General features: G+C 46.7%; 1 protein-coding gene across 1 annotated transcript in view; it reads left to right on the top strand.

Annotated features, from left to right (window-relative positions):
- The first annotated feature begins 2,537 nt into the window (after window positions 1-2,537).
- The window catches only part of GDI2 (GDP dissociation inhibitor 2), a 29,672-nt gene continuing 6,899 nt past the window's right edge, over window positions 2,538-25,310 (top strand). Inside the window, exons 1-6 of the mRNA XM_083700498.1 lie at window positions 2,538-2,967; window positions 14,097-14,204; window positions 17,017-17,116; window positions 20,761-20,895; window positions 22,891-23,089; window positions 24,598-24,729. Coding sequence (XP_083556624.1) covers window positions 2,542-2,967; window positions 14,097-14,204; window positions 17,017-17,116; window positions 20,761-20,895; window positions 22,891-23,089; window positions 24,598-24,729 — 1,100 coding nt within the window. The 5' untranslated portion in view covers window positions 2,538-2,541. The remainder of the gene's footprint in view (window positions 2,968-14,096; window positions 14,205-17,016; window positions 17,117-20,760; window positions 20,896-22,890; window positions 23,090-24,597; window positions 24,730-25,310) is intronic.

Here is a 25,310-nt window from a genome sequence, read left to right as displayed (position 1 = left end):
TGCTCTGGGTGAGAATCTTGCATCAATCAGCAAAGTTCCCTTGAGAGCTCCACCCAAACCTCTTTCCCCCTCTCCTTTCTCTCTCTTTTTTTTTTTTTGCACTGAGGCCAGCTGGTGTGTTTCATCCCTCAATTGGCTATTCATATTTTTCCGCTGCTTAGTTTCTGTGTACAAGAAGTCTGAAGTGATCGGTTTTGCAGGAGGCCGCAAAGCATGGGGCACTTGTGGAAAGGGGCAGGGGAGCTCCACCAGCCGGCAGCTGGTTAGAGGCGTCATCGTGAAAAGGCACCAAGCTTTTCAGTTATTTCATTATTTATTATTATTATTACTAAGGTTTTTACTGCCAGGGAGGTGCACTTGTTGGATCAAGCAGACTGTCTGGCTAGAGTGGTGCATGCTTTAGTTATCTCCCGCTTGGACTACTGCAATGCACTCTACATGGGGCTACCTTTGAAGGTGACTCGGAAACTGCAATTATCCAGAATTCGTCGGCTAGATTGGTAACTGGGAGCGGCCGCCGGGACCACATAACACCAGTCCTGAGAGATCTGCATCGGCTCCCAGTACGTTTCTGAGCACAATTCAAAGTGTTGATGCTGACCTTTAAAGCCCTAAACGGCCTCAGTCCAGTATACCTGAAGGAGCGTCTCCACCCCCATCGTTCAGCCTGGACACTGAGGTCCAGCGCCGAGGGCCTTCTGGCGGTTCCCTCATTGCACGAAGTGAGGTTACAGGGAACCAGAAAGAGGGCCTTCTCGGTGGTGGCACCCACCCTGTGGAACATCCTCCCTTCAGATGTGAAGGAAATAAGCAGCTATCTTATCTTTAAAAGACATCTGAAGGCAGCCCTATTTAGGGAAGTTTTTAATATTTAATGCTGTATTGTTTTTAACACTCGATTGGGAGCTGCGCAGAGTGGCTGGGGAAACTCAGCCAGATGGGCAGGGTACAGGTAATAAATTATTATTATTATTATTATTATTATTATTAGGCTAAGGGCCCACCTGAACCAACATCTTGTTCTTGCAGTGGCCAACCAGATGCCTGGCTCAGTTACCAAAACTATGTTGGGTATTAATTACACTCCTTGATTTCTTTTTCCCGAGTGGTAACTGTTTGCTGCTCTGCATCAAATTCCAGTGACACCCCCCCCCCCCCGAGAAAGGCCCCCTCAAACCTCAAGCAAGGTCTGCCTTGCTCCTGCGCATGGAAGTTCACTTTTAGCTATCACAGCAACATCGTCATCGTTATTTAGAAAAGGACACTTCTGTATCTCATAAACTTCATTCATCAATTGCCATGATAATTTATCGCCTTCCTTTTCCGCATCTCGGCTCTACCGCCCTCCCAATTCGTGGAGGGACAGAGTAGAAACCATTATAGTGAAAAAGAATACAATACAGTATATAAATTAAAAAGATGTATAGTTTTGATGAGTCAAGATCAGGCTTCCTCAGCCTCGGCCCTCCAGATGTTTTGAGACTGCAATTCCCATCATCCCTGACCACTGGTCCTGCTAGCTAGGGATCATGGGAGTTGCAGGCCAAAAACATCTGGAGGGCCAAGGTTGAGGAAGACTGGTCAAGATTGTGAGCAAGGCTTTTATTGCAGGACCCTGTGGAGACGCATATGTGCCCAAAACTGTTAAAATCACAGCGTGTCTTAGGGTAGAATCCTATGCACATTTGTTGTTGTTTAGTCGCTTAGTCGTGTCCGACTCTTCGTGACCCCATGGTCCAGAGCACGCCAGGCACTCCTGTCTTCCACTGCCTCCCACAGTTTGGTCAAACTCATGCTGGTAGCTTCGAGAACACTGTCCCACCATCTCGTCCTCTGTCGTCCCCTTCTCTTTGCGCCCTCCGTCTTTCCCAACATCAGGGTCTTTTCCAGGGAGTCTTTTCTTCTCCTGAGGTGGCCAAAGTATTGGAGCCTAGCTTCAGGATCTGTCCTTCCAGTTAGCACTCAGGGCTGATTTCCTTAAGAATGGAGAGGTTTGATCTTCTTGCAGTCCATGGGACTCTCAAGAGTCTCCTCCAGCACCAGAATTCAAAAGCATCAATTCTTCGGCGATCAGCCTTCTTTATGGTCCAGCTCTCGCTTCCATACATCACTAATGTTTTAATAATAAAATAATAACAATAAATAATAATAATAATAATAATAATAATGATAATAAATAACAACAACAATGCAATAAAATAAAAATACATAACAACAACAACAACAACCTTCCTTCACCCAAAGATCACAACAATAACAATGATAATAATAATAATAATAATACTGCAAAAAAAAAAAAAAACCGCCACGCTTTTCTGCTGCGGAAGCCCGGCGAAGGGCAAGCGGCCTCACCCGCGCCTCTGCGCATGCGCGACCACCACCGATCCCCCGGCAGGGGGCGCACCCTTTCCCCCCGACAGCGAATGAGGACGCTCGAGGGGCGGGCCTATCCGGATGACTGACGCCTCCCTCGCGGCGGCGGACCAATCCGGGCTTCCTCTCCTGCCAGCGCCCCCCCTCCCCTCCCTTCCCGCCTCTCCGATGGAGGAGATTGGGTCTCCGGGGGGCTCCTCCCCCTCGGGCGGCCGCGGAGGCCCCGCCCCGGCCCCGCCCTCCCCTCGGCGCCGGCGCCAACCCGGCTCGCGCCACGACGCAGGCCCCGCCCCTCTGGCGCGCTCTCTTCCCGGCGGCGGCGGCGGCGGCGCCTCCATTTTCTGCTCCTCCTCCTCCTGGACGTCCGCAAACTGCTGCCGCCCTCAGGCCCCTCAGCAGCCGCTGCCGCCGCCGCCGCTCCTGCTGCAGCAGCGCCGCCTCCGCGGGGAGAGAGGAGCCGAGGCCTCCGCGGGCGCGACGACGACGACGCCCTCCTTCTGCCTCCTCAGCACCTCCAGCCGCAGCCGCCTCCTCCTCTTCGCCGCAGCCATGAACGAGGAGTACGACGTGATCGTGCTGGGCACCGGCCTGACGGTGAGCGGGGCCGGGGAGAGGCCTCCTCGGCAGGCCGCCCTCCTCGCCGCCTTCTTCCGCCCTTCCTCGCCCCTCGCCGCCTCCCCTCCCTCCTCACGACTCGCCTCAGGTTTTGGGTTCGGGTTTCTCCCTCATTTATTTTATGTAGTCCCCACGCAGACGCCCTATGACGTGTCTCCTTCTCTCCCCCCCCCACCCAGCAGGAAAAAACAATAATAATAATTAATAATAATAACAACGACAATAGGAGACTAGGACCAGCCGCCCGAGAAACAGTTTCTATCCAAATGAGGTTTTTTATTTATTTTAAACGCAGTGTAAGGTCTTTATGGGACTATATTGTATTCAATTATGGGGTATCAAGAGTTTCCAGGGGGTTAACCAGGCTGGGATAGCAGGGTTTTTGAATGTCTGATGTGGATTTTTAAAATTTCGTTTGTATGGGACAATGACAATAAAGATTATCGTACTGTAATAATTTTTATTATTTCTGGCTGGGTTCCCCCAGCCACTCTGGGTGGCTTACAGCACGTAAAAAATATACTAAAACATAATAATTATTAATAATAATAATGTAATGGTTTTACATACGAAATATGCCTGAGGATTTTTATTTTGTGGTACTGCCCGCCAAATGTCACTGGATCCAAAGGTTCTCCCCCCGCCGCGCCGTCGATTTCCTTCCACGCCTTTTAACTTCTTTCTCCTCGCGATACTTTTATTATTTCTACCCCGCCCATCCGACTGGGTTGCCCCAGCCACTCTGGGCGGCTTGCAGCACATCTTTTTTTAAAAAACCAGAATAAAACGTTGGACTTTAAAAAAGCTTCCCTGCACAGGGCTGCCTTCTCTGGGTCGTTTGGCATTTGCAGTTTTTGGGTCGGTGGGGAGAGAAAGAGCCGCTTGTCCATCTTTGGGGACAGTTTATTTTTGGGGGGTGGGGGTCGCCTCCAGCGGTTGCCCTGTCTCGGTTCATCTCCCTCCATTTCAGCCTTTGCTCCTTATTTTTCTTTTTATAAAAGCAAAACCACAAGCCTTAATTTGCTCCTCTCGCTGAATCTGTGCCATCTTTGTTCAGAGCTTCAATCTCCCCACCTTAACTGTTGTGCCCTTCTTCCTTTTTCTTCTTCCCCCCCTCCCCTTGTTTCTCCTTAGGGGTCGCTGCTGCCTTTGCCTTAACCTAATGCGTTTTTTCCTCTCCTGACAATTCCACACTGGCCTCCTTTTCTCTGGGTGTATTGATTTTTTTTTTGTCCTATCATAACTCAGCTCACACGTCTCAGTGCTGCTTCCATCCTCCCATTGCCCATTTTGCATGCATGTCCCTCTTCTCCCCTTCTGGGGGCACTTACCTTTGCTCCGCCCCCCCCCCCCCAGGGCTGGCCCATTAGCACGAATGGGACACTGCCTGCCCCACAGACCTCAGTCTGCCCACACCCAGCCCCTTCCTGCTTGTTGTCTTACTGGCATCCAGCCCACTCACTGACTGTTAGCTTCCTCCTCTTTAGTCTCAGTGTTGCCTTTGTAGAACTCAACAGGGAACAGAAGGGACCAAACCAGAATCACTAGGCTCCGCCTCTTCATTATCTCTGGCTCCACCTACTGTTGGCCTCCCTCCCTTTCGCTCTGCCAGTCCCCCATGGGCACCAGGCACCCTTGGTTTTTGCCATAGCCATCCTTGGCTGTAGCCACCCATGAAGCATTGCTCTTCAACTAAAGGCCCATCTAGTCCAGCATCCTGTTTCTCACTACAGCCAACCAGATGCATCTTGGGAAGCCTGCAAGCAGGATCTGGGTGCAACAATCTTTTCCTGGTGTTTCTTTCAGCAGAAACCTACTGCCTCTGAGCATGGAAGCTCCACATAGTCTTCATGATCTGTAGCTGTTGATAGGCCTTAATGCCTAATGCCATTTAAGGTGATGACTATTAACCACATACGATACGATAATCTTTTTTTGTCATTGTCCCATACTGAACAACGAAATTGAAATAAATCTACATCAGACATTCAAAAACCAACAAGCCTGCTATCCCATTTTGTGGCAGTGAATACCGTAAGTTAACTATGCGCTATGTGAGCACACCTGCCGTGCATCTTTATTCAGCGAAGAGCGCCTAGCCATTGTACCTGGCATTCTTCCCCTATCAGTCTTAGTAGTAGTGACATCCCCTTTATTTGTCAGCAGCGCCATGTTCTGCAAGTGTAACTCCACTACCCCTCTGATTCGCCACCCCATATTGCTCTTGCCAGTTCTTTGGCATCTTTGCTAGCAGTGCTTCCCTGAAATGAAATCTCTCATTTCAGCCCCCTGTCACCTCCCACTTGCCTTGCACATGTCTCCCTTCCCACTCACCTATCCCATGACCCTTTCTTCAGGGCACTGATTATATTTTGTCACATTCTTACTTGGCGCCCTCTTGCCCTCCAAGTGGCATTTTTAATTTCTTGCCCTTGTCTCTTCCCTTATTTCCTTTCCTTTGTTTCATCCCCCCACCATTTTCTTTTAGCCTGTGGGCTTTGTTTTATTATTATTATTGACTGCCTCTAAGTGTCATGTTAATTATTTCCCTTTATTACACATGCTTTTCTTTCTTACCCCTGTCTTACTATTTAATTCTCTCAGTCATGGCACTGCTATTCTCTTTTCATCCTCCTTTTTACTCCTTCTCTCTCATGGCCCCCTCTTTGCCTCTGTTCTCATCCTCTGTTCTCTTCATACCAAATCCTCTTTGTTACTGCTCCAGAAAGATCAAGGTCATCCCCTTGGATACCACTGTTTTAATTCCATACTTGACGCACATCTCTGTGGTTTCACAGTACTCACCACGTCTTCTAACCATGTTGATTTGTCCTTTTAACATTTCTTTACATCTCTGTTCCATTTTCATAATAGGCATCTGCTTTTCATTCAGGGCAGCATACGTGACCTTAAATCAGGCTTCCTCAACCTCGGCCCTCCAGATGTTTTTGAGACTACAATTCCCTGCATCCCTGACCACTGGTCCTGCTAGCTAGGGATCATGGGAGTTGCAGGCCAAAAACATCTGGAGGGCCGAGGTTGAGGAAGCCTGCCTTAAATCCTACTCAGCCACCCTGAGAGGAACTGATAGGCCACTTTGCGCTACTTATGTAGGATAAAAGTGGGTTACATATTTTTTTTGAATGACCCAAGACTACCTGGTTTGATTCATGACTATGTAGAGATTTGAACATGTATTTCAAACCCTGATCTCACATGTCCCAAGAATTTAGCCATTGGCTCTTGCTTTAGAGCCCTACCTTCCTGCCTGAGTCATATGTCATCTCCTCTAGTTTTTGTTTGACTTTTTCCTTTAGGCCTGGCTCTGTTATGTTTCCCCCAGCCTAGCCTTTCTTTCATGCCTTGATTCCTTTTCCCATTCGGAATGTTTGTAGCTTCTCTCTTCTTCCCCAGATGACATCTGTCTCCTGACCCTTACCCGATTGTTAGCTCCTTCATCCTCTTACTTCTTTGGTTTGCTTCTATGGTGCATTCCTCTTTGCCCTGTCAGGTCCATCTAGCATAATATTATCAATGGCTCTTCAGGGTTTGAGGGAGAGGTCTCTCACAGCTCTGTCTGGGGATACCTGGGATTGAATCTGGGGCCTTCTGCATTCTAAGCAGAGGTTCTGCCATTGAGCTATAGCCCTGTCCTCCTTTCCTACTGTCTAGTATCTCCTTGAAACTTCACTTTCAGTGGTGTCCTTGATCTCCCCTGCCCAGCCCAGCGACTTGGCTTCACTCTTTCCTGTGGCTAGTCTCTTTGAAAGAAGGGTCTTCCTTCCAAATAGCCAGGTAACATCTTAATCCTTATTCACTTGGTGCTTGTCATAAACTGAGCTCTTGCTGCAAACTGAACTATTTACATCAGCTAATATGACAAGAGGAGGAGCTTGTTTAAATTTGAGGGAGGAATAAATCCTGCTTCTCAAATACTGATTCTTGCCTTGCTGATTACTGCTACCCTTTTAAATTGTCATTGCCTTTGGGGATTACAATCTCAAATTGACACCATCTCTTTCTGTGAAAGGGAATTGATGGTCAGCACCTCCCCAAAAAAGCATGTTTGCTTTAATTTGGCAATAATGCTTTCTTCCATGTTTGAGGTGGCTTGGTGCAGGAATATGAATTTGACGTGGTATAGGAGGCCTTAGCCTCTATTGTTTTGTAGCAAACCAATTTTCTAATTGTCACTGGTGGGTTAACGGGGGTTCTGGGAAGCTGGATTTTAGCTGGCATTTAAAACAACCCTGCTACTGTTCACCATAATTTGCAGGTGGGTGAGCTTTGAGAAGATGACTTTTTGTAGCCTTTTATGATCTGAAAAGGGGAGCTGCCTGCAAGGAGATCTGCCTGAAAGTTGCTGTATAGGGCATCGTATCTAAATGGTGGCAGTCACAGTGTAGACCAGTCACCTGATCTTTCAACAACCCTGTGTGTGTTCTTTTAATAAAATGGCTTTTCTCGCCCTTTTCCACTGGTGGCTTACCAGTTTCAGCTCTTGTAGTAGATATCAGTTCTGAACAAATGATGGATGGCAAGACATGAGAGAAGGCATTGTTCTGTTCAGGGGAGAAATAAATATGGCTCTGAATGAACGCCTGCTTCCTGTGATTGTTGAAGCCAGCTTTTTCCTGCTTTTGTTTTCCAAAGCTTTGCTCCCTCAAATTGGAGGGATAGAACAAGAGATTTTTGCGTTTTGGCTGTGAAACATGCTTTGCATTCCTCCCTGACTTTGAAGGCCCCTGGGTGTAATTCTGCTAAGAGCTGCGTGTGTTTCCAGTGTTTTAGTGCTTCTGTGGTTACCAGCTGTGTGTCATGATTGCAGACTGCCGAAAGAAGGGCGTGGGTAATAAATGGAGTCTGCTTGGGCTCAGGTTAGTTACCCAGTGGCATTCGTTTTGCCATGTGCATTAGTACAAGCCTGCCATCCAGAAACAAGTGAACAATGCATGGAGAAAGCTCAGAGGCTGCTGTTCAAGCTGCACTATGAGCTTCTGTCTATGTATGTGGCAGGAAAGCCCTTTCTCATGCATGTTGGACTGAATTTTGACCTCTTGGGACATAGCTCGCTTGTGGTTTCCTCTGTTTTCTAAGGAAATGCTGAATGAGACAAATGAAAATGTTTCAGCATAATTCTAGCAGGTAGAATGCATTCCCTCATCTATTTACAATATTTAATTGCTGTAACCTCGTTGTCCCTTATCTAGCAGAGCTTGACTTTGAAAGACTTGAGGGTTTTGCTGGGTATGAACACTTTAGACAAAACGGCTTTCCTTGACCAAAAATTGCCGCTAAGTAAAGTACCTGACACTTTACTTCAGTTATTATAATTAAAAAGGCCTTGTGTTTAAACAGGATATATACACTTAAAATAATTAGTTGTTCTGCATAATGAAGCTTGCATTTCTGAAATCTGGGCTGTCAGTCAACTCTGAAACTCCTTATCTTGGAACTGAAAACTGGTACACATTGGAGCTTTCAGCCAACACTCTTCAGGCTTTGAAATACCCTATTTTGTTGGCTTTGTCAGTAAACTGGGCATCTTTATAAAAAACTGAACCAGTCAATCTTAACTAAGAAGTTTTTGCATTAGCAAAGCTTAGTTCTACTACAGCATACAGTATTTCAAATGGGCCAAGGAATCAGATTGTGCAGTAACATAACCCTATTCCTTGCACCTCATTTAAAGCCTTTTATGAAAGTGCAAAAAGCTCTTAAACCTTTCTTGCCCCTGAGCCTGTTCTTTGTTGCGTTTAAAACATTTATATATGACTTTTATTTCTTAAGAGTGGTTGAACAGGAATGGGAGGGAGGGGGTAGATAATTTGCCAGGCCTACCCAGTTAGTTCCTTGCAGATCTGAAACTTGAATCTAGATTAAAGTCCATCAGCAGTCAGATTTCAAATATCTGAAGTAGGAAATATTTCAAAGGGGTGAAACTGTCACCACAATTGGGAGCAAGCCTGAACTCTGTGCAGCTTCCTTAAGAGGAAATGGGAGGGGGGGTGCAACTGGGCTGTAAGCCTCAACTGCAAACCTTGGGAATGGTGCAATACTGTTCTGCAATCTGTGCGTGCTTCCTCCTTGGCAATTTGACCTTCATTCGCTCACCAGTTCTGTATTTGATTTGAGCCTCAAACTTTTGATGTGTCTTCAGGTTCTTGCCTACACTCCAGGAGCAGTGCTGCTGCTTAGGGTGACGGTTACCAGTTTCAAAAACTGCACGTCTCTATGTAGTGTTACTAGTTCACAGTGCTGCTCAGAGTTCTCACTAGTTTTTATAGCGGCTTACCTTGAAAACAACTGAAGAAAATAAGAGTGGGATTTCAGCCACACTGGCAAGAGAGGCCATCGTGAGTATTCTAAGGCAACTCTTGACAAAGGTTACTTAAGTTCTACATCTCTAGGCATCATGCTTTGTTGTGGTCTTCAGGACTGAAATCATGATGTTTGATCATGGGCTGCAGATCTAGGCTGGAATGCTTGTTGTGCCTCAGGAAGCTTATTGCCACTTCCGAAGCAAAAATCTGACCACAGTGTCCTTCAAACAACACTTGCTACATTTGATGGGTAGAGAGAGAGACTTCAGCAGTAGCATTCTTGCATAAAAGATATGCAGTAGTTCAGATTACTGTCTTGCAGGTTCATTGGTTTGGTGGCATTACCCCTGGAAGTGGAGGACGTCACTGCAGCTAGACCGGCAGCCCAGTGAAACATAATAAACTTTATAAACACATTGTTGGTCAGGGAATGAGTTTTGTAGCCAACACATCTGTCTCCAACAGGAAGAAGAGAGCCAGCTTACATAAACAGTTGTGTGTGAAGTACAGAGATCCACACGATTTGAGCTTGCCAGGTTCCTGTCTCTTTGCCGCAGGCATGGGCCACTGTGTAGCCAAAGGAGGCAGAACATTCTAGCGTGTCCATGTGTGCCTCCCTTTCTACTCACTGTTCCTGGTGAGGTTGCCGTTTTGGCCCTGCATGACTGGGGTACCCCAGGTCCACAACAGTCAAACAATCCCCCAGCCGCCTTCTCAACTTTGGAGATCTCAGCATTGTCTCACACACACACTGTGGCGATCAAAAAGCTGAAAGCCCATTTAAGCATATAAACTCTCGACTAGAAGTCCCTGATGCAAACTTGGAAATCACTCTACAAAATACAGAGCTACAACAAATAGCTACAGTGCTTATCTTGATTCTGGGCAAAATGTCTATATAGCCTGCCTTTCAAGCTCCCATTCTGGCTGGTCTGTGAGGGAACCCTGTGCTTATGCACACCTACCCAAATGCACATGTTTCATTCAACAGATTGCAAAATGCATTCTGAGTATTTGGTTCCAACTCGGCAGTAGACCAAATAGAACCCTTCTGAGTTGTAGAGAGGGGCCTCCTAGTAAAAACTGCAACTGCTGCTGCAACAGTTTTGCACCAAAAGCGGTCATTATTTCACCTGGCAGTATAGTGCCATGTGACCATGTCATGCAGATGGTCTTGGAGTTTTTGTTGTTGAATGCCAGCAGCTCCATGACGGCTGGTATTGTGGTGCCCACATTTCCACTCAAGTCCTACCTGTGACGCTGGCATATGTCAAAGATTGCACAGTGTATAGTGGTACCTCTGGTTGCGAACAGGATCCGTTCTGGAGCCCTGCTCACAACATGAGCAGAATGCAACCCGCGCGTGCGCAGGTCACGATTCACTGCTTCTGTGCGTGTGTGTGACGTCATTTTGAGCTTCTGCGCAGGCACGAGCGGCGAAACCTGGAAGTAACCCTTTCCGGTACTTCTGGGTCACCTCAAGACGCAACCTGAAAAGATTTAACCTGAAGCAAACGTAACAAGAGGTATGACTGTAATTGTAGCTACAACATGATGCAACCGTGTGTGTAGTATTCACTGGACTATCTATATGTTTCTCCTTTATAGAGACCTTGTGGCATTTGGAGTATTTGCTAAAGATCTGAGAACCTCATATAACTGGCCCTGTCAGCTACAAAGGAAGAAATCCGGTCAGAACTTTGCGATGTGGACTTGCAGATAATTTTTAAATGGGATTAGCAGTGTACGTGCTGTTGATCCCACAGCTTGTCAGATACAAGATGTGTTCAAAATATAAATGTTAGTGGTTTACATTTTGCTTCCCCTCTGCATTTGGGTGTATAGTAGGCTGTTGAAGTGATTTCCTATTTTGCTAGAACTTATAGATAATAGAAGCATATGGCAGGATCCTGTCCTGACTGTTGCTCCTTAGCTGAATTAGCAGAAAACCAACTACTTTTCCTTGTTTGTGAGAAGGGATCCCAATGCAACTGTCTATAATGGGGGGAGGGGCTAACTTCTATCAGCATGGCTGATGGGAGTTGTAGTTCAACAATACCTGGAGGCCCAAGGGTTAGCTAATAATCTACAGCCGTGGATCCCAAGTAGCTAAGTACTGTGAAGCCCCTCCTTTTCAAAAGCCAAACCATGGGTCCCCTCCTTTTGAAAATGTTGATACCTCTTGTGTAGTTTCTGTTATGTGAATGATGCCACAGACCCCCTGAGTGGGGTCCGTGGACCACCAATTGGGAGTCAACTGTGCAATCCTAACAACGTCTAGTGGGAGGCAAGTGTTGTTGAACTCAGTGGGGCTTACATCTAGGGAAATAGGATTAATCCCTCTCACAGTAGTAACATTAATCCAGTGCTGTGGCTTTGGGTTGAGGAATGTACCAGTCCCATTGTTTTTTCCGCGGATCTTTGTCATACAAGCAGCCCCCTTGCCTGGAAACTTCCTGCTTGGGCAGCTAACCTCAACAACCGTTTTATCTCATGCCCTTCATTGTAAAGGAAGCTCTATCTAAAACTGGTATATCCATCCATCTTTACCTGTAAAACCCACTAGCCACGGTGCTGTTGGCAAACAAATAGAACAGGAACTATGACTTTCACAAGAGAGCTGCTATTGTGTCTTGCTCAGTGATTTTGTTTGGCTGTTGAATTTTCCTCCAGCAGCTTCTTCCTGTGAATTTTGTTGCTATCCCAATATTACTCTCTTCTTAGGACCAAGCTCTGTGGGTGTTTGCTTGTGATTGTGGAAGGCACTGGAATATCTTTACACCTTCACGAATATAAGCAAGCGTTGAAATATCTAACCTGTAGCATATGCTGTAAAGTTAGAATGTAGACTGCACTAGGATCAGTCCTAATTACAAGCCTAGCTCCACTTTTAAACTGAAAACATGTTAGCCTGCTTGCAAGTTGCTTTTGGCTCACAGCAAAAGCTACTTCAAAGTACTTAGTCTAGTAATGGAGCTGCTGAAGCCATTTTGCTTCTCTTAGCACAGGCATGCCCAACCTTCGGCCCTCCAGATGTTTTGGACTACAATTCCCATCATCCCTGACCACTGGTCCTGTTAGCTAGGGATCATGGGAGTTGTAGGCCGAAACATCTGGAGGGCTGCAGGTTGGGGAAGCCTGTTTTAGTACCACCAGGAGTAGTATCTCTACAAATTATAGCTGCCCTGAACCAAGTAGGAGAAATGAACTCTTGTGGAAAAAATTGAGGCACTGCAATAGGTTAAATGGCAGCAGTTGCCTTTGGGGCATCTTACCCTGGAGTAAATCTAGATTTTCAAGTTTGAGACCGGGCACTGAACCAACCAAGAACGTGTAGGCAGAATCTTGCTTGCCTAATGCTAGCTAACAGCACTGACTGACTCTGCCATGTTTAACCCTTGCTGTGCCCTCTAGAAAATCTGTTGGTGGTGAAGTGGGGATAATGGATCCAAATTTCTCAAAGGCTTAAAATTCTTTGGGTGGCAATAAAAGTAGTAGCTTCAGGGCAGGACTCTGTGCAGAGGCTTAGAATTAATTGAGATGACCTGTCCTACTAGTGTTGCAGATACTTTCAAAGAAAATAGAAGACACTGGGCTTCAGTTACACAGCTTTTCAGTCAAGTTGCCTCCCAAAGCAGCTTACATTGAACACCCAGAACATACACTATAATTAAGGGTGTAAATTCAGAGGGGGCTGTCCCTTCTCCAGACAAAGGAAAGAGTGGTTCCAGGCAGACTTGGCTGGCAATAGAGACGTATAGCCCTCCCGTTTCTCTGCATTCTCTTTTGGCTCCTGACAGCACATTCTTGCTCATTATCTGGGTGCTCTTGGAGTATTCTAAGGCAGAGAAGTCATGTGGGGACTGCCTTTTCAGCAGCACATGCAAATCTGGCTATGCGCTTTCTCTGCTTTTCTCCCCAAGCATGACCACCAGCCTTCCTGCATTAGGTTCCGTGTGGAGGCAGGGAAAAGCACGAGCTAAACTTGAAGATGTCGGTTGCTAAAGGAAGTGGAAGTGACTGGGCATGTGGCCGATTTCTCCTCGCCTGCCCACAGAGCCACGCCTCTGTAACCCTCCCTTGCTTTGGGCTGGGTAACTGTGCAGCGTTGGCAGGCTGATGTGTCAAGCTATTGAAATAGGTTTTGGAATATTTGAGCAGGTCTGGCTTGGCTGTGCTTTCCTTGGTGGAAATGTTCGTCCAAAACAGTGCAATCTACCACTCAAGTGTCGACTGTAAAGCAAAAGCTGTTCTCCCAGCTTAGCAGACGGATGGTATAGTTGTCACGCCTCAACCGGTTGGCAGTAGCTTTCACTTGCAGCACGGAAGTCAGCGTTGAAAAGGACCTGCCCAAGTAAACATATTCTGCACTCTTCTGCAAATTTCCCCAGTATTGTGGCTTTAATGCACCAGTCGGTTTTTTGTTTGCATATCCGGGAGTGCAGAGCTTTCAGGCTTTCAGATTGCTTTGTGTGCCAGTTTATAGAGGAGTACCTGCTGACAGGATACCACCTTGATACAGGTTTGCTTCAAGACATTAGTTAATAAATAACAGCTGGCAATTTTCCCCAGTTGCTTCCAGTGCTAGTCTTCTGTTCCTACGTCCACATTTTCTGTTGCAGTAATTGGACAAGTTGCCTCTTCCAACGGCCACCTGCTTAGATTCACTTAGTGATTCTCCCATCACCACCACCTCCATCAGAAGCTCTGGTAGATCGTGAACGAAAGAGCAAAACCCGAGGGCTTCCTTGGTTTAATGTTGCCGCTTGTTTCTCTCTTACACAGGAATGCATTCTGTCTGGCATCATGTCGGTGAATGGGAAGAAGGTTCTTCACATGGACCGCAATGCTTACTATGGAGGTGAAAGTGCATCTATTACACCCCTGGAAGATGTGAGTATCCCCAGACAGCTTTATGTTGTGAATACTCAGATTCTGCTTAATTTCTCTGCCGAAATTAGACAAAACTAAAGCAGCATTCATGTGCATGGTGCTGCTTTACTCTGTCCCTGCCCCACCAAGCTTACCAGTTAAAATGGGTAGGGAGCCTGGATTCCTCCAGACATTGTTGGGACTACGGTTCTTCATCCCAGACCCTGCAAGCTGAGGCAAGCGGGAGTCAGGAGAAACACAGGCTATCCACCCCGATTTAAAACACAGGATGCAACTGAGGCATGGCTAGGGAGTCGGGGGGATTCATATAAATTTGGTCCACTTGCAGACCTTTTTGCCTGGTGCTTCATCCTTGTGAAGAGAGAGCATCCTTCACAAGTAATAGACCTCCATCATTGCGCAGGGCTCTGCAGAGTTCAAGAGGACCTAGGGGGCTTGCAGGCTATAAATCAGTGCAGGAGACAACAGGGAGTTGTGGGGGCGAGATGGCGTAAATCGGAAAGGCATGTGTTATTTCAGCTTCATGTATCAAACCTTGTCATGCTTGAACATGAAGCCTAAGGGGTGATTCCAGAGGCTTCATGGAAGAAGGTAGGTTTTTGAGGAGGGAATTGAAGGGGGTGGTGGCGGTGTGGAATGTGTCCTAGAACAGGGCAGTTCTGCAGCCTGCAGAACTAATTGGGCCCACCAGAACTTACACACTTCCCCTGTGAGGCTGTTCTGGTCAGGCCACGCCCACCTGCTCTACATCTGATGACATCAGGGGCAGGGCAGGTAATGGTACAGCTGGGGGACCAATGAGAGTTTGCAGGCACCACTGATCAGTTGATTGGCAGCACCTGCAAAGCCCTAGACTCACAGTACTTTGGAAACGGCAACAATCAACTAATTGGTGGGCCCTCGTGGTGCTCTGTGCATGGCACTTTGCAAGCCCTGACCGGCTCACTCAGTAACAGTCTGGCTTTTGCATCTAGCACTCTGGGGCAGGATTTGAGTAGGTGTTCCGGAACCACAAAGTAGTAGGTAGCTTGATTACTTAGTTAGCTTACACACAGGATTTGTGTAGCCCTCTTGGAACGTCGGGCCCCTTATATTTGCAGCTGATGCTAGATTCTCAAGTTGCTACAATGGATTTATTCTCAACCTGTAATTCTGCAGCAAGGCTGCTGAAAAAGTTCGTTTTTGCCTTCAGTATCCTAAATAGGCAGATTTTCCCCGGAGCAAATCTGGCTTAATTGGCATAAAATGGCTTCTGGTTGCATTAGTCTGCAGATCATCTGATAGGCTTTTCTCTAATTTGAAAGGCTCAGGGGTGGGGTGGACAAAGCTTCTAAACCGGAGGGCTGTCATACCAGCCGCTCCTGGCTTGGTACTGCCAAGCACTGGACTCCCGTATAGGCAGAGCAGCAAGGAGCCTGTCAAATCCAAATTCTGGCACTAACTTGCATAAATATGAAAGTTGCATAGGTTTCTCATCTTGTCTTTTCAGCAGCTTTCATTTGCAGAATGTTTATTTTCATCATATTGAAGGGCTCTAAGGTTAAGCCATGTCCTTCCCTAGATTTATTTGTGACAATAAACCACTCCACTCATATAAAATACCAAGCCATACAACAGAATATGGAATGTCATAGAAACAACAAAGAATAATAACAAAACAGCTGACACATCAAAGGATATTTCAATAAATGAATTGGCCCCTTAGCATAAAAAGGTGTTCAGGCAGTGAGGACATCTGTTGAAGCTCTGCTGAAAGGGACTCCCACAGCTTGGGATGGGTAGCTGGCTCCTAGGTGAATAATAATACCTGACTTCTAGGTGGTGAATAATAATGATAATTTATTATTTATACCCCACCCATCTGGCTGGGTTTCCCCAGCCACTCTGGGTGGCTTCCAACAGAATATTAAAATACAATAGTCCATTAAACATTAAAAGCTTCCCTAAACAGGGCTGCCTTCAGATGTCTTCTAAAAGTCTGGTAGTTGTTTTTCTCTTTGACATCTGGTGGGAGGGCGCCACTACTGAGAAGGCCCTCTGCCTGGTTGCCTGTAACTTGGCTTCTTGCAGTGAGGGAACCGCCAGAAGGGCCTCAGAGGTGGACCTCCGTGTCCGGGCAGAACGATGGGGGTGGAGATGCTCCTTCATGTATACTTGACCAGGGTTGTTTAGGGCTTTAAAGGTCAGCACCAACACTTTGAATTGTGCTCGGAAACGTACTGGGAGCCAGTGTGAAGCCTGTTGTGCTTCTGAAACATGGATGACTTCCCAGTGGTCCTCTGGGTGGTCTTGGTGATGGAGCAATCCTTAAGGTGTCCTGATCCAGGTTGTTCAGGACTTTGTATATTAATACAAGAACCTCAAAGGTAGCCTGGTGGTGCCTGGGTAGCCAGTGCAGATTTTCGCAGAGGTGCCCCATCCTGTCAGCTGCCTGCCCCATCAGCAGCCAAGCTGATGCATTCAGCACCAGCTGGAACTTCTGGTCCCAAGTTATGTAGAGCACAGTCTCGAGGTTACCTATGCATGTGCTGCAGGGGCCAAGTGGTCCTGATCCAATTGTAGCTGGTATGCAGATGAAGCTGGTAAAAGGTACGTACTCCTACAGCAGCAATGCACCCAGGAGTGCCCCCAAGATTCCCAGGATGACATCTGGGACTAGGGATGGAGAGCTGATATGTAGGACAATTGGGTGGACTCAGCTGAGCTAGAAGTCTTTGCCTGGGGACCCTCTGCATGCTCTTAAGCTCTCAGTTGACAGACCTTCCTGCAGGCATAACCACAGTCCTAACCACACAACTTCTTGTCTTCAAAGCTGTACAAAAGGTTTAGCCTGCCGGGAACTCCACCGGAGTCCATGGGCCGAGGAAGAGACTGGAATGTGGACCTGATCCCCAAGTTCCTTATGGCAAATGGTGAGTGGCTGGCATCTTCCTTGGTGGCCTTCTCTAAAACGTCAGGTTTCTTCCCTTTATTTTAATGCCACAAATACCTTAGTAGGATGCTCTCCTCTGCATGCCAGTCTTCCAGCACCCCTCCCCAGAGTTAGATATTACTGCCTCCCTTTAGGTTTATCCCTTTTCAGACAGTACTGGGACCCAGTTAACTTATAGGCACTACTTCCAAGTAGGGCTGGGTGATATATCAGTATATTGTCCCAAACCAGTTTGAAGTTTTCATGACTTCATGATTTTTCACTTGGCAATATATCACAAATCAGTGTGCGTGTATGTGTGCTTTACAAAAATCACAAAGTGGGAAAAACCAGCCAATGTTTCTCTTGATTTCTGCAGCCCCTGTTAACTCAGCCAGCTCAGCTCTCCCCTCCCCGGCAGCGAATCACAAAAGCAGGCACCAGCAAAAATGACGCAGGAATAACCGTGAAGCCAAGCAGTGTGTCTACATAGCTCCATCCTTATTTCAGATATCGTGATATATTGCAATGTTTAGCTGGTGATATAACATGATGTTGGCAACCATATATTGCTCAGCATTACTGTTCAACTGTACACTGTTCCACCCTTATTTCAGACATTGTGATATATCAATATATCACAATGTTTAGCTGCTGGCAATATATTGTGATATTGAAGACCAGCTATTGCCCACCCCTATTTCCAAGTTGGTTGTCCTAGGGATCTACTGCCATAGCTTGCATATTTGCATAGCATCTGTGTTAGAATGGGCAGTACATATCCTTATATAATCAGAGCCACCGCCTTATGGCCTTTTCCAAAGGGTACAGAGTTGCTTATTTGTGTGGGCTGCTGCAGGCAGAGTGCCTCACTGTGTCATCCATCCTCAGAGAAGTCTGGTCCTGGCTGAAAACATACCATATTTTTCGCCCTATAGGACGCACCGTCCCATAAGGCACACCTAGTTTTTTGGGGGGGAAATAAAGGGGAAAAATTTATTTCCCCCCCAGGCGCGGGGCTGGGGCTGGGGAGGCCCGAGCTTCCCCCGACCCCAGCCCCCAAACAGGCAGCTCTCTGCAAGGCGTGGGAGCCCAGCGCTGGCTCCCGCTGCTTGCTGAGAGGTCTGCGAAGCCTGGACGCGCTGAGCTCAGCGCGCGCAGGCTTCTGCATGCAGGCGACTCTCCGCAAGCAGCGGGAGCGCTCCCGCTGCTTGCTGAGAGGTCCGTGAAGCTTCTGCATGCAGGCGACTCTCCGCAAGCAGTGGGAGCGCTCCCGCTGCTTGCGGAGAGGTCCGCGAAGCCTGGAGAGCAAGAGGGGTTGGTGCGCACCGACCCCTCTCGCTCTCCAGGCTTCAGCGAAAGCCTGCATTCGCCCCATAGGACGCACACACATTTCCCCTTCATTTTTGGAGGGGAAAAAGTGCGTCCTATAGGGCGAAAAATACGGTAGATAGCCTTCCCCTCCAGTAATGAACCTAAGCCTGTCACTTGTCCATTACAAGCCTAGTTAGGCTCCTAGCTGCTGTGGAGACTAACCTGGCCCTGAGTGAACTGCAACCACCTTGGTTGCTAGGTGGCCTGCAGCCCAAATAAAAATAATAATAAAAATAATAATAAAAATTATTTATACCCCACCCTCCCTAGCCAGAGCCGGGCTCAGGGCAGCTAACACCAGTAAAATTACAGTAAAATCGTAATGGGGGGGACCAATTTAAAATACAGGTTAAAATGCAATTTAAAATGCAGCCTCATTTTAGAAGTAGCCCGTAGATCAAGACCATAAGGGAAGGAAAACATAAGGGTCAGACGCAGTCCAAACCAAAGGCCAGGCAGAACAGCTCTGTCTTGCAGGCTCTGTGGAAAGATGTCAAGTCCTGCAGGGCCCTAGTCTCTGGTGACAGAGCGTTCAACCAATTCGGGGCCAGTACTGAAAAGGCCCTGGCCCTAGTTCAGACCAATCTAACCACCTTGCGACCTGGGACCTCCAAAATGTTGTCATTTGTGGACCTTAAGGTCCTCTGCAGGGCATACCAGGAGAGGCGGTCCCGCAGGTACGTGGGTCCTTGGCCGCATAGGGCTTTAAATTTTTCTAGCAGGCCATGACTGTTCATTTAAAGCAGGAGCAGGAAACAGCTGTGGCTCTCCAGCTGTTTTTGGACTCCAGCTCCTATCAGAATGAGCCAGGAAGCTAAAGGTCAGGAATGATGATTGGGGGGCTACTGGTCCCCCATCTCTGAATTAAGCTAAGTCCAGGGCTTAATCACTTAATCTGCAGGGCTGGGTTTTGTTTTGTTTTGTTTTGACAAAAAAGAGCATGCCGAGACCTTCGGTTCTCTTAGTCCTATAACTGTCAAGTGTACTGTAGCTGAAGTTCCAGAATCCTGTGCAACTCTAGCACATGTAGTTTTGTAAGCAGTGCCAACAACCGTATACCATATTTTTCGCTCCATAAGACACACATAGTTTTTAGCGGAGGAAAAGAAGAAAAAAAATTATTCTGAATCAAATGAGGTGACACAGGAACCGGAGCAAGAAGAGGAAACGCTGGGACAGGAGCCGTGCAAGCAGCTCTTGCTCTGCTTGCAGTGAGGCAGGAGGAGGGGCGGACGAGAGCCATGGCTCCCGTCCGTCCCTCCTTGCTCCTCCTGCCTCGCTCTAAAGCAAGCAGAGCGAGAGCCACGCAGAGCGTGTCAGAGGCTCTCCCCTTTTCTTGTTTTAGCGAGCCAGGAGGAGGGGTGGCTCCCATCCGTCCCTCCCTCCTCTCACCTCGCTGTAAAGCGAGCAGAGTTTGGAGCCGCTGACATGCTCTATGTGGCTCTTGCTCAGCTTGCTTTACAGTGAGCCGGGAGGAGCAAGGAGAATCATAGAATCATAGAGTTGGAAGAGACCCCAAGGGCCATCGAGTCCAACCCCCTGCCAAGCAGGAAACACCATCAGAGCACTCCTGACATATGGTTGTCAAGCCTCTGCTTAAAGATCTCCAAAGAAGGAGACTCCACCACACTCCTTGGCAGCAAATTCCACTGTCCAACAGCTCTTACTGTCAGGAAGTTCTTCCTAACGTTTAGGTGGAATCTTCTTTCTTGTAGTTTGGATCCATTGCTCCATGTCCGCTTCTCTGGAGCAGCAGAAAACAACCTTTCTCCCTCCTCTATGTGACATCCTTTTATATATTTGAACATGGCTATCATATCACCCCTTAACCTCCTCTTCTCCAGGCTAAACATGCCCAGCTCCCTTAGCCGTTCCTCATAAGGCATCGTTTCCAGGCCTTTGACCATTTTGGTTGTCCTCCTCTGGACACGTTCCAGTTTGTCAGTGTCCTTCTTGAACTGTGGTGCCCAGAACTGGACACAGTACTCCAGGTGAGGTCTGACCAGAGCAGAATACAGTGGCACTATTACTTCCCTTGATCTAGATGCTATACTCCTATTGATGCAGCCCAGAATTGCATTGGCTTTTTTAGCTGCCGCGTCACACTGTTGGCTCATGTCAAGTTTGTGGTCAACCAAGACTCCTAGATCCTTTTCTGTATACATGGTTTGAATACATGGTTTGACTGGTCATCCAGGGTCTTTCAATGTATCTTCTTCACCTGTGTCACCTCCAGCTGACTCGTATTCATTAAACTTGCTTTGGTTTCAGGCCAACTGGTCAAGATGCTGCTGTACACAGAAGTCACTCGTTACCTGGACTTCAAAGTGATTGAAGGAAGCTTCGTCTACAAGGGAGGAAAGATTTACAAAGTCCCTTCAACTGAGGCAGAAGCCCTGGCATCCAGTAAGGAGATGGAGCTTTCACAGTACTCTTCTGGCTTTCCCCACCAGAGTTCTAAGATACGGAGTCCAAAATTATTGCGCTCAAACTTCTTGCGCTCCTCAGAAATTTTTGAGGGATATGCACCGGAGCTTTGTTCAAACGTGTAGAACAAATCAGTACAAAAGACCGAGTCTGGTTTTAACTTATAAGCACTAAACTGAATTTGCAGTGCTTGAATTCACTGGTACAGCTTCACCATAAATGGATGGATCTGTGTGACAGATTCTTATTTATTTATAAAAAATATTTATATGCTTCTGTACCATAAGAATATACCAACTGAATATATGAGAACTTTATGTCTATGCAGGCTAGCTGAAGTATTCCTAGCGTGCCATGTTTAAGAATAATGCTTTTTTCACTTCTTACAACATAGAAAACAGGGATGAGTTCAAAGGTCTGGTTCTCATTCACTTTCCCAGCAATTATTAGTCAGAGGGCCCAATCTGCACTCCTTAATGCCATTCATAAACTTGGCTTATAGTGGGGCTTATAATGAAATATCTATGCTAGAACAACCACTATCTTGCATATTAATGGTTGCATAATAAATTTCAAAAAGCTTTTTGCAGTCTAACAACACTTGTCTCAGTACTGTGACCATGGGTCACTCCTATTACATGCCTGTTCACACCTTCAAATACCATATTTTTCGCTGTATAAGACGCACCAGACCACAAGACGCACGTAGTTTTTGGAGGAGGAAAACAAGAAAAAAAATATTCTGAATCTCAGAAACAAGAACAGCAAGATGGATCGCTGCGCAGCCTGCATTCTCGCTGTTCTGGCTTCTGGGATAGCTGCGCAGCCTGCATTTGCTCCATAGGATGCACACATATTTCCCCTTACTTTTTAGGAAGGAAAAAGCGAGTCTTATAGAGCAAAAATATGGTAATTCTGAGGCTTGGGCCCTAAGAATTGGTGGTAAGTCACTTGCTTTTGTTTGCATAAGGCCCCAAGTCCAGTCCCTGGCAATTAGTAACTTGAAGGCTCTCTAGTAGCAGAGCTAGGAAGGAGTACTGCCTCAGCTCTTGGGCCGCTTTTCCTCATCGGTATAGACTACTAAACTAGGAACGCTAATGGTCTCACTTGGTTTACGGCCACATGCTCAGATTTGTGAGGTAAATCAGCCCGCCTTCAAATGAGGTTTCTTTTTGCCCTGGTAGAAGGAATCGCTGCTCTGGAACTTGCCAATAGCAGAGCAACGCTCCTGGTCTGAAAACACACTGACATACATTCCCAGATCAGGCCTGACAGTTTTTGTGAGAACAGACTGTAATGGCCAAAAAAAGGGTGCAGATTCAGTACAGTGGTGCCCTGCAAGACGAACGCCTTGCAAGATGGAAAACCCGCTAGACGAAAAGATTTTCCGTTTTGGAGGCGCTTCGCAAAACGAATTTCCCTATGGGCTTGCTTCGCAAGACGAAAAAGTCTTGCGAGTTCCTTCGGGTTTTTTCCCCTTATCCTAAGCCGCTAAGCCGCTTATCAGCTGATCTGCTGATAAGCCACTTAACAGCTGATCGCTAAAAGCCGCTAAACCGCTAATAGCGCTAATCCGCTAAGCTGTCAATGGGCTTGCTTTGCAAGGCGAAAAAACCACTATAGGAAGAGCCCCACGGAACGAATTAATTTCGTCTTGCGAGGCACCACTGTATATTTGCAGATAGCTGCTCTTAAATTTCTGCATGTTTGCTGATGGGCAAGGGAGAAAACCATGTGCCAAATTTAGCTGGGTGTCTTCTGAGGAGAGGTAGTTGGGGAAAGCAAACTGGAGAAGGCCTGACAGTGCCTCAGTTTCGATGCTTACCTAAACTGTAGCAGTGTTGCTGCTGAAATGCAAGTCCAGTAACGTATCCCAGGTTGGTGCTGAAACCCCCCTCTTGTGGATCCAGAAGAAGTTTGCAGCCTAACATTCGGACAAGGTTCTGTTTTCTGACCTGTCTCCTTGTTTTGTAGGTCTGATGGGCTTGTTTGAAAAAAGGCGCTTCCGGAAATTCTTGGTGTACGTTGCCAACTTTGATGAGAACGATGCCCGCACTTTCGAAGGTGTTGATCCCAAGAAGAACACGATGCGTGATGTGTACAAGAAGTTTGACCTGGGCCAGGATGTCATAGATTTCACAGGCCATGCCCTTGCACTGTACAGAACTGATGAGTAAGTAGCAGAGAGAGAGAGAGAGAGAGAGATATGCCTGTTCTGGGTGGGGTTTCACTCTTCCTGAAGAGACAGGTGTGCAGTAGTGCGAGGGTGCTTCTTGTTCCATTGCTTGCGGCTCAAGCGGCCTCCATGTCTGGAAGCCCCTTTGGCCAGTTCAGCAGCTGTGACTACTGCTACAGGCTTGAGACACCTCAGCCACAATGGCCCAACTGGACTGTTGCAATGTGCTTTATGTGGGGCTGCCCCTACGGCTCATCCAGATGTTGCAGCTGCTGTAAGATATTGCCGTCTGGCTGTTGATAGGAGCTGGTTGTTGACAACCTGGGACATTACTACTGAAGAATCTGCCCCGTTTGTCTGTACACTACTGGCCAAATTGTTTTTTAAAATATATCTTTATTAATTTAAAATAAATACATTTATGAAAAACAGACATACATACAAGTAAAAAATCAATCAAACAAACAAACAAATAACAGAAAAACCAAACAAACCACCACACTATAAGACATAAGAATATAATTATCATCATATATACTCCTGGTATTGAAAACAATTACAAAATTTATAGAAAAGAAATTTAAAACTGACTTCCAGTTAATCTCACTGTACTTTGTTACTGGACCAGATTTAAGGTCTTGCTTCAGGCCTTTGGCTCGTTAACATTCTACAGTCTTTTAAATGTGTTTTGGGGTGACGCGGTCATTGGTTTATTTTTGCTTTATTATGTATTTTGTATTATGTTGTGAACTGTCCTGCAATCTTCTAATGAAGAACAATATACCAATTTAATTAGTAGCAGTAGTAATGTAAAGCCAAAAAACGTACCTGAAAGACTGTCTTTCGCCATGCATTCCTGCCTCTTTTTGAGATCTGGGGAAGCATGAACAGCTGTTTGGCCACAAGAAAAGGACCATGTAGCATGGTAGGCCTTATATTGTGGAATTAACGAGGCAGGTTTCTTTTCTGTGTTTGGGTGCCGGCTTCAAACATTTTTATTTACACAAGTTTGCACTGTCACGTGACCCAATTCTATATTCTTCTGATCTGCACTTTACAAGGTTTCTCCCCCCCCCCCCCCAATCTAGTGGTATAGAAATGTGTAATTTTTAAAAAGTGCTCATGAGAAACATCTTGTGTGCTAAGATTTAAGAGAGGCTTTTGTGTTCTAGCGCAGTGCGTAACTGAAGCTTGAGTTGGAGAAACATCTAAAGGAAGAGTGGAACCAATTCATTTTATATCACAAAATTTATAAAATTTGACTGTGAAAATCCTCAAGCAGTTCACAGAAAACCATAAACCAAAGTGGTTATTAAGAAAACTTAACAATAACTTAAGACTTTTGAAAAGTTAAAATAACGGTAGACCAAAATCATTAAGACTCTCGTCACTAAACCTCTTTAGATGTTTAGACATAGAAGCGCAGAGAAACGCACAAAGGCAGTGATCAAGCCAGGTGTCTGAAAAGCTGATCCTCATTATATAAACTCTCCTCTTCCCCTCAGCTACCTAGACCAACCCTGCCAAGAAACAATCAACAGGATTAAGCTGTACAGCGAGTCTCTGGCTAGATATGGCAAAAGCCCCTACCTGTATCCCCTTTATGGCCTGGGAGAGCTGCCCCAAGGATTTGCAAGGTGAGCGAACCTTTCTTTCCTTTTTCCTTTTCAGCAAGTGGCTCCACTGAATTGCCTATCCATTCTCTGCACTCGTAGGCTTTGGGGCTCCCTTCCTTTCTGCTTCCAGGCCGCTCTTAATTTTTCTATGGAATCGACATCCAGCTGGCAAAGGAATTGTCTGCCACTGGGGGGATTTTCCCTTGGGAAATCAATGGGCAGCTGCTGCCTTTACCATGGGCCTCCTCAGCGAGAGGCTGGGCTGCGTGGGACCCGTGTGCAGAGCGAAGTGCTGGATCCATAAGAGGCTTGGGGGGGGGCAGCCTTCTCGATGAGTCGTGTGGCTGGAACACACAGCCACCTGCGCGGTGAAAATGGAGAGAAAGGGAATGAGATGCCACTTTGGGCATAGACAAACTGGGGTGCAACCCCGGCCCTTTATTTCTAAAGACCAGGGCATGGTATAATACCCTCCCAGCAGAGTTGCCTGCAAGCAGGGGCATAGGAAGGGTGGGTGTCATCTTTGAGGGGGGTCGGCACTTAGTGTGGGGCCTGACCTGCAGCATGCCTGAGTCACGCATCTCTCCTGGGAGTGATGTGGT

This window comes from Podarcis gaigeae, assembly GCF_964106915.1.
Source record: "Podarcis gaigeae genome assembly, chromosome: 10".
Classification (NCBI taxonomy): domain Eukaryota; kingdom Metazoa; phylum Chordata; class Lepidosauria; order Squamata; family Lacertidae; genus Podarcis; species Podarcis gaigeae.
Note: the sequence above shows the minus strand (reverse complement) of the source record. Positions and strands in the feature narration are given on the sequence as shown.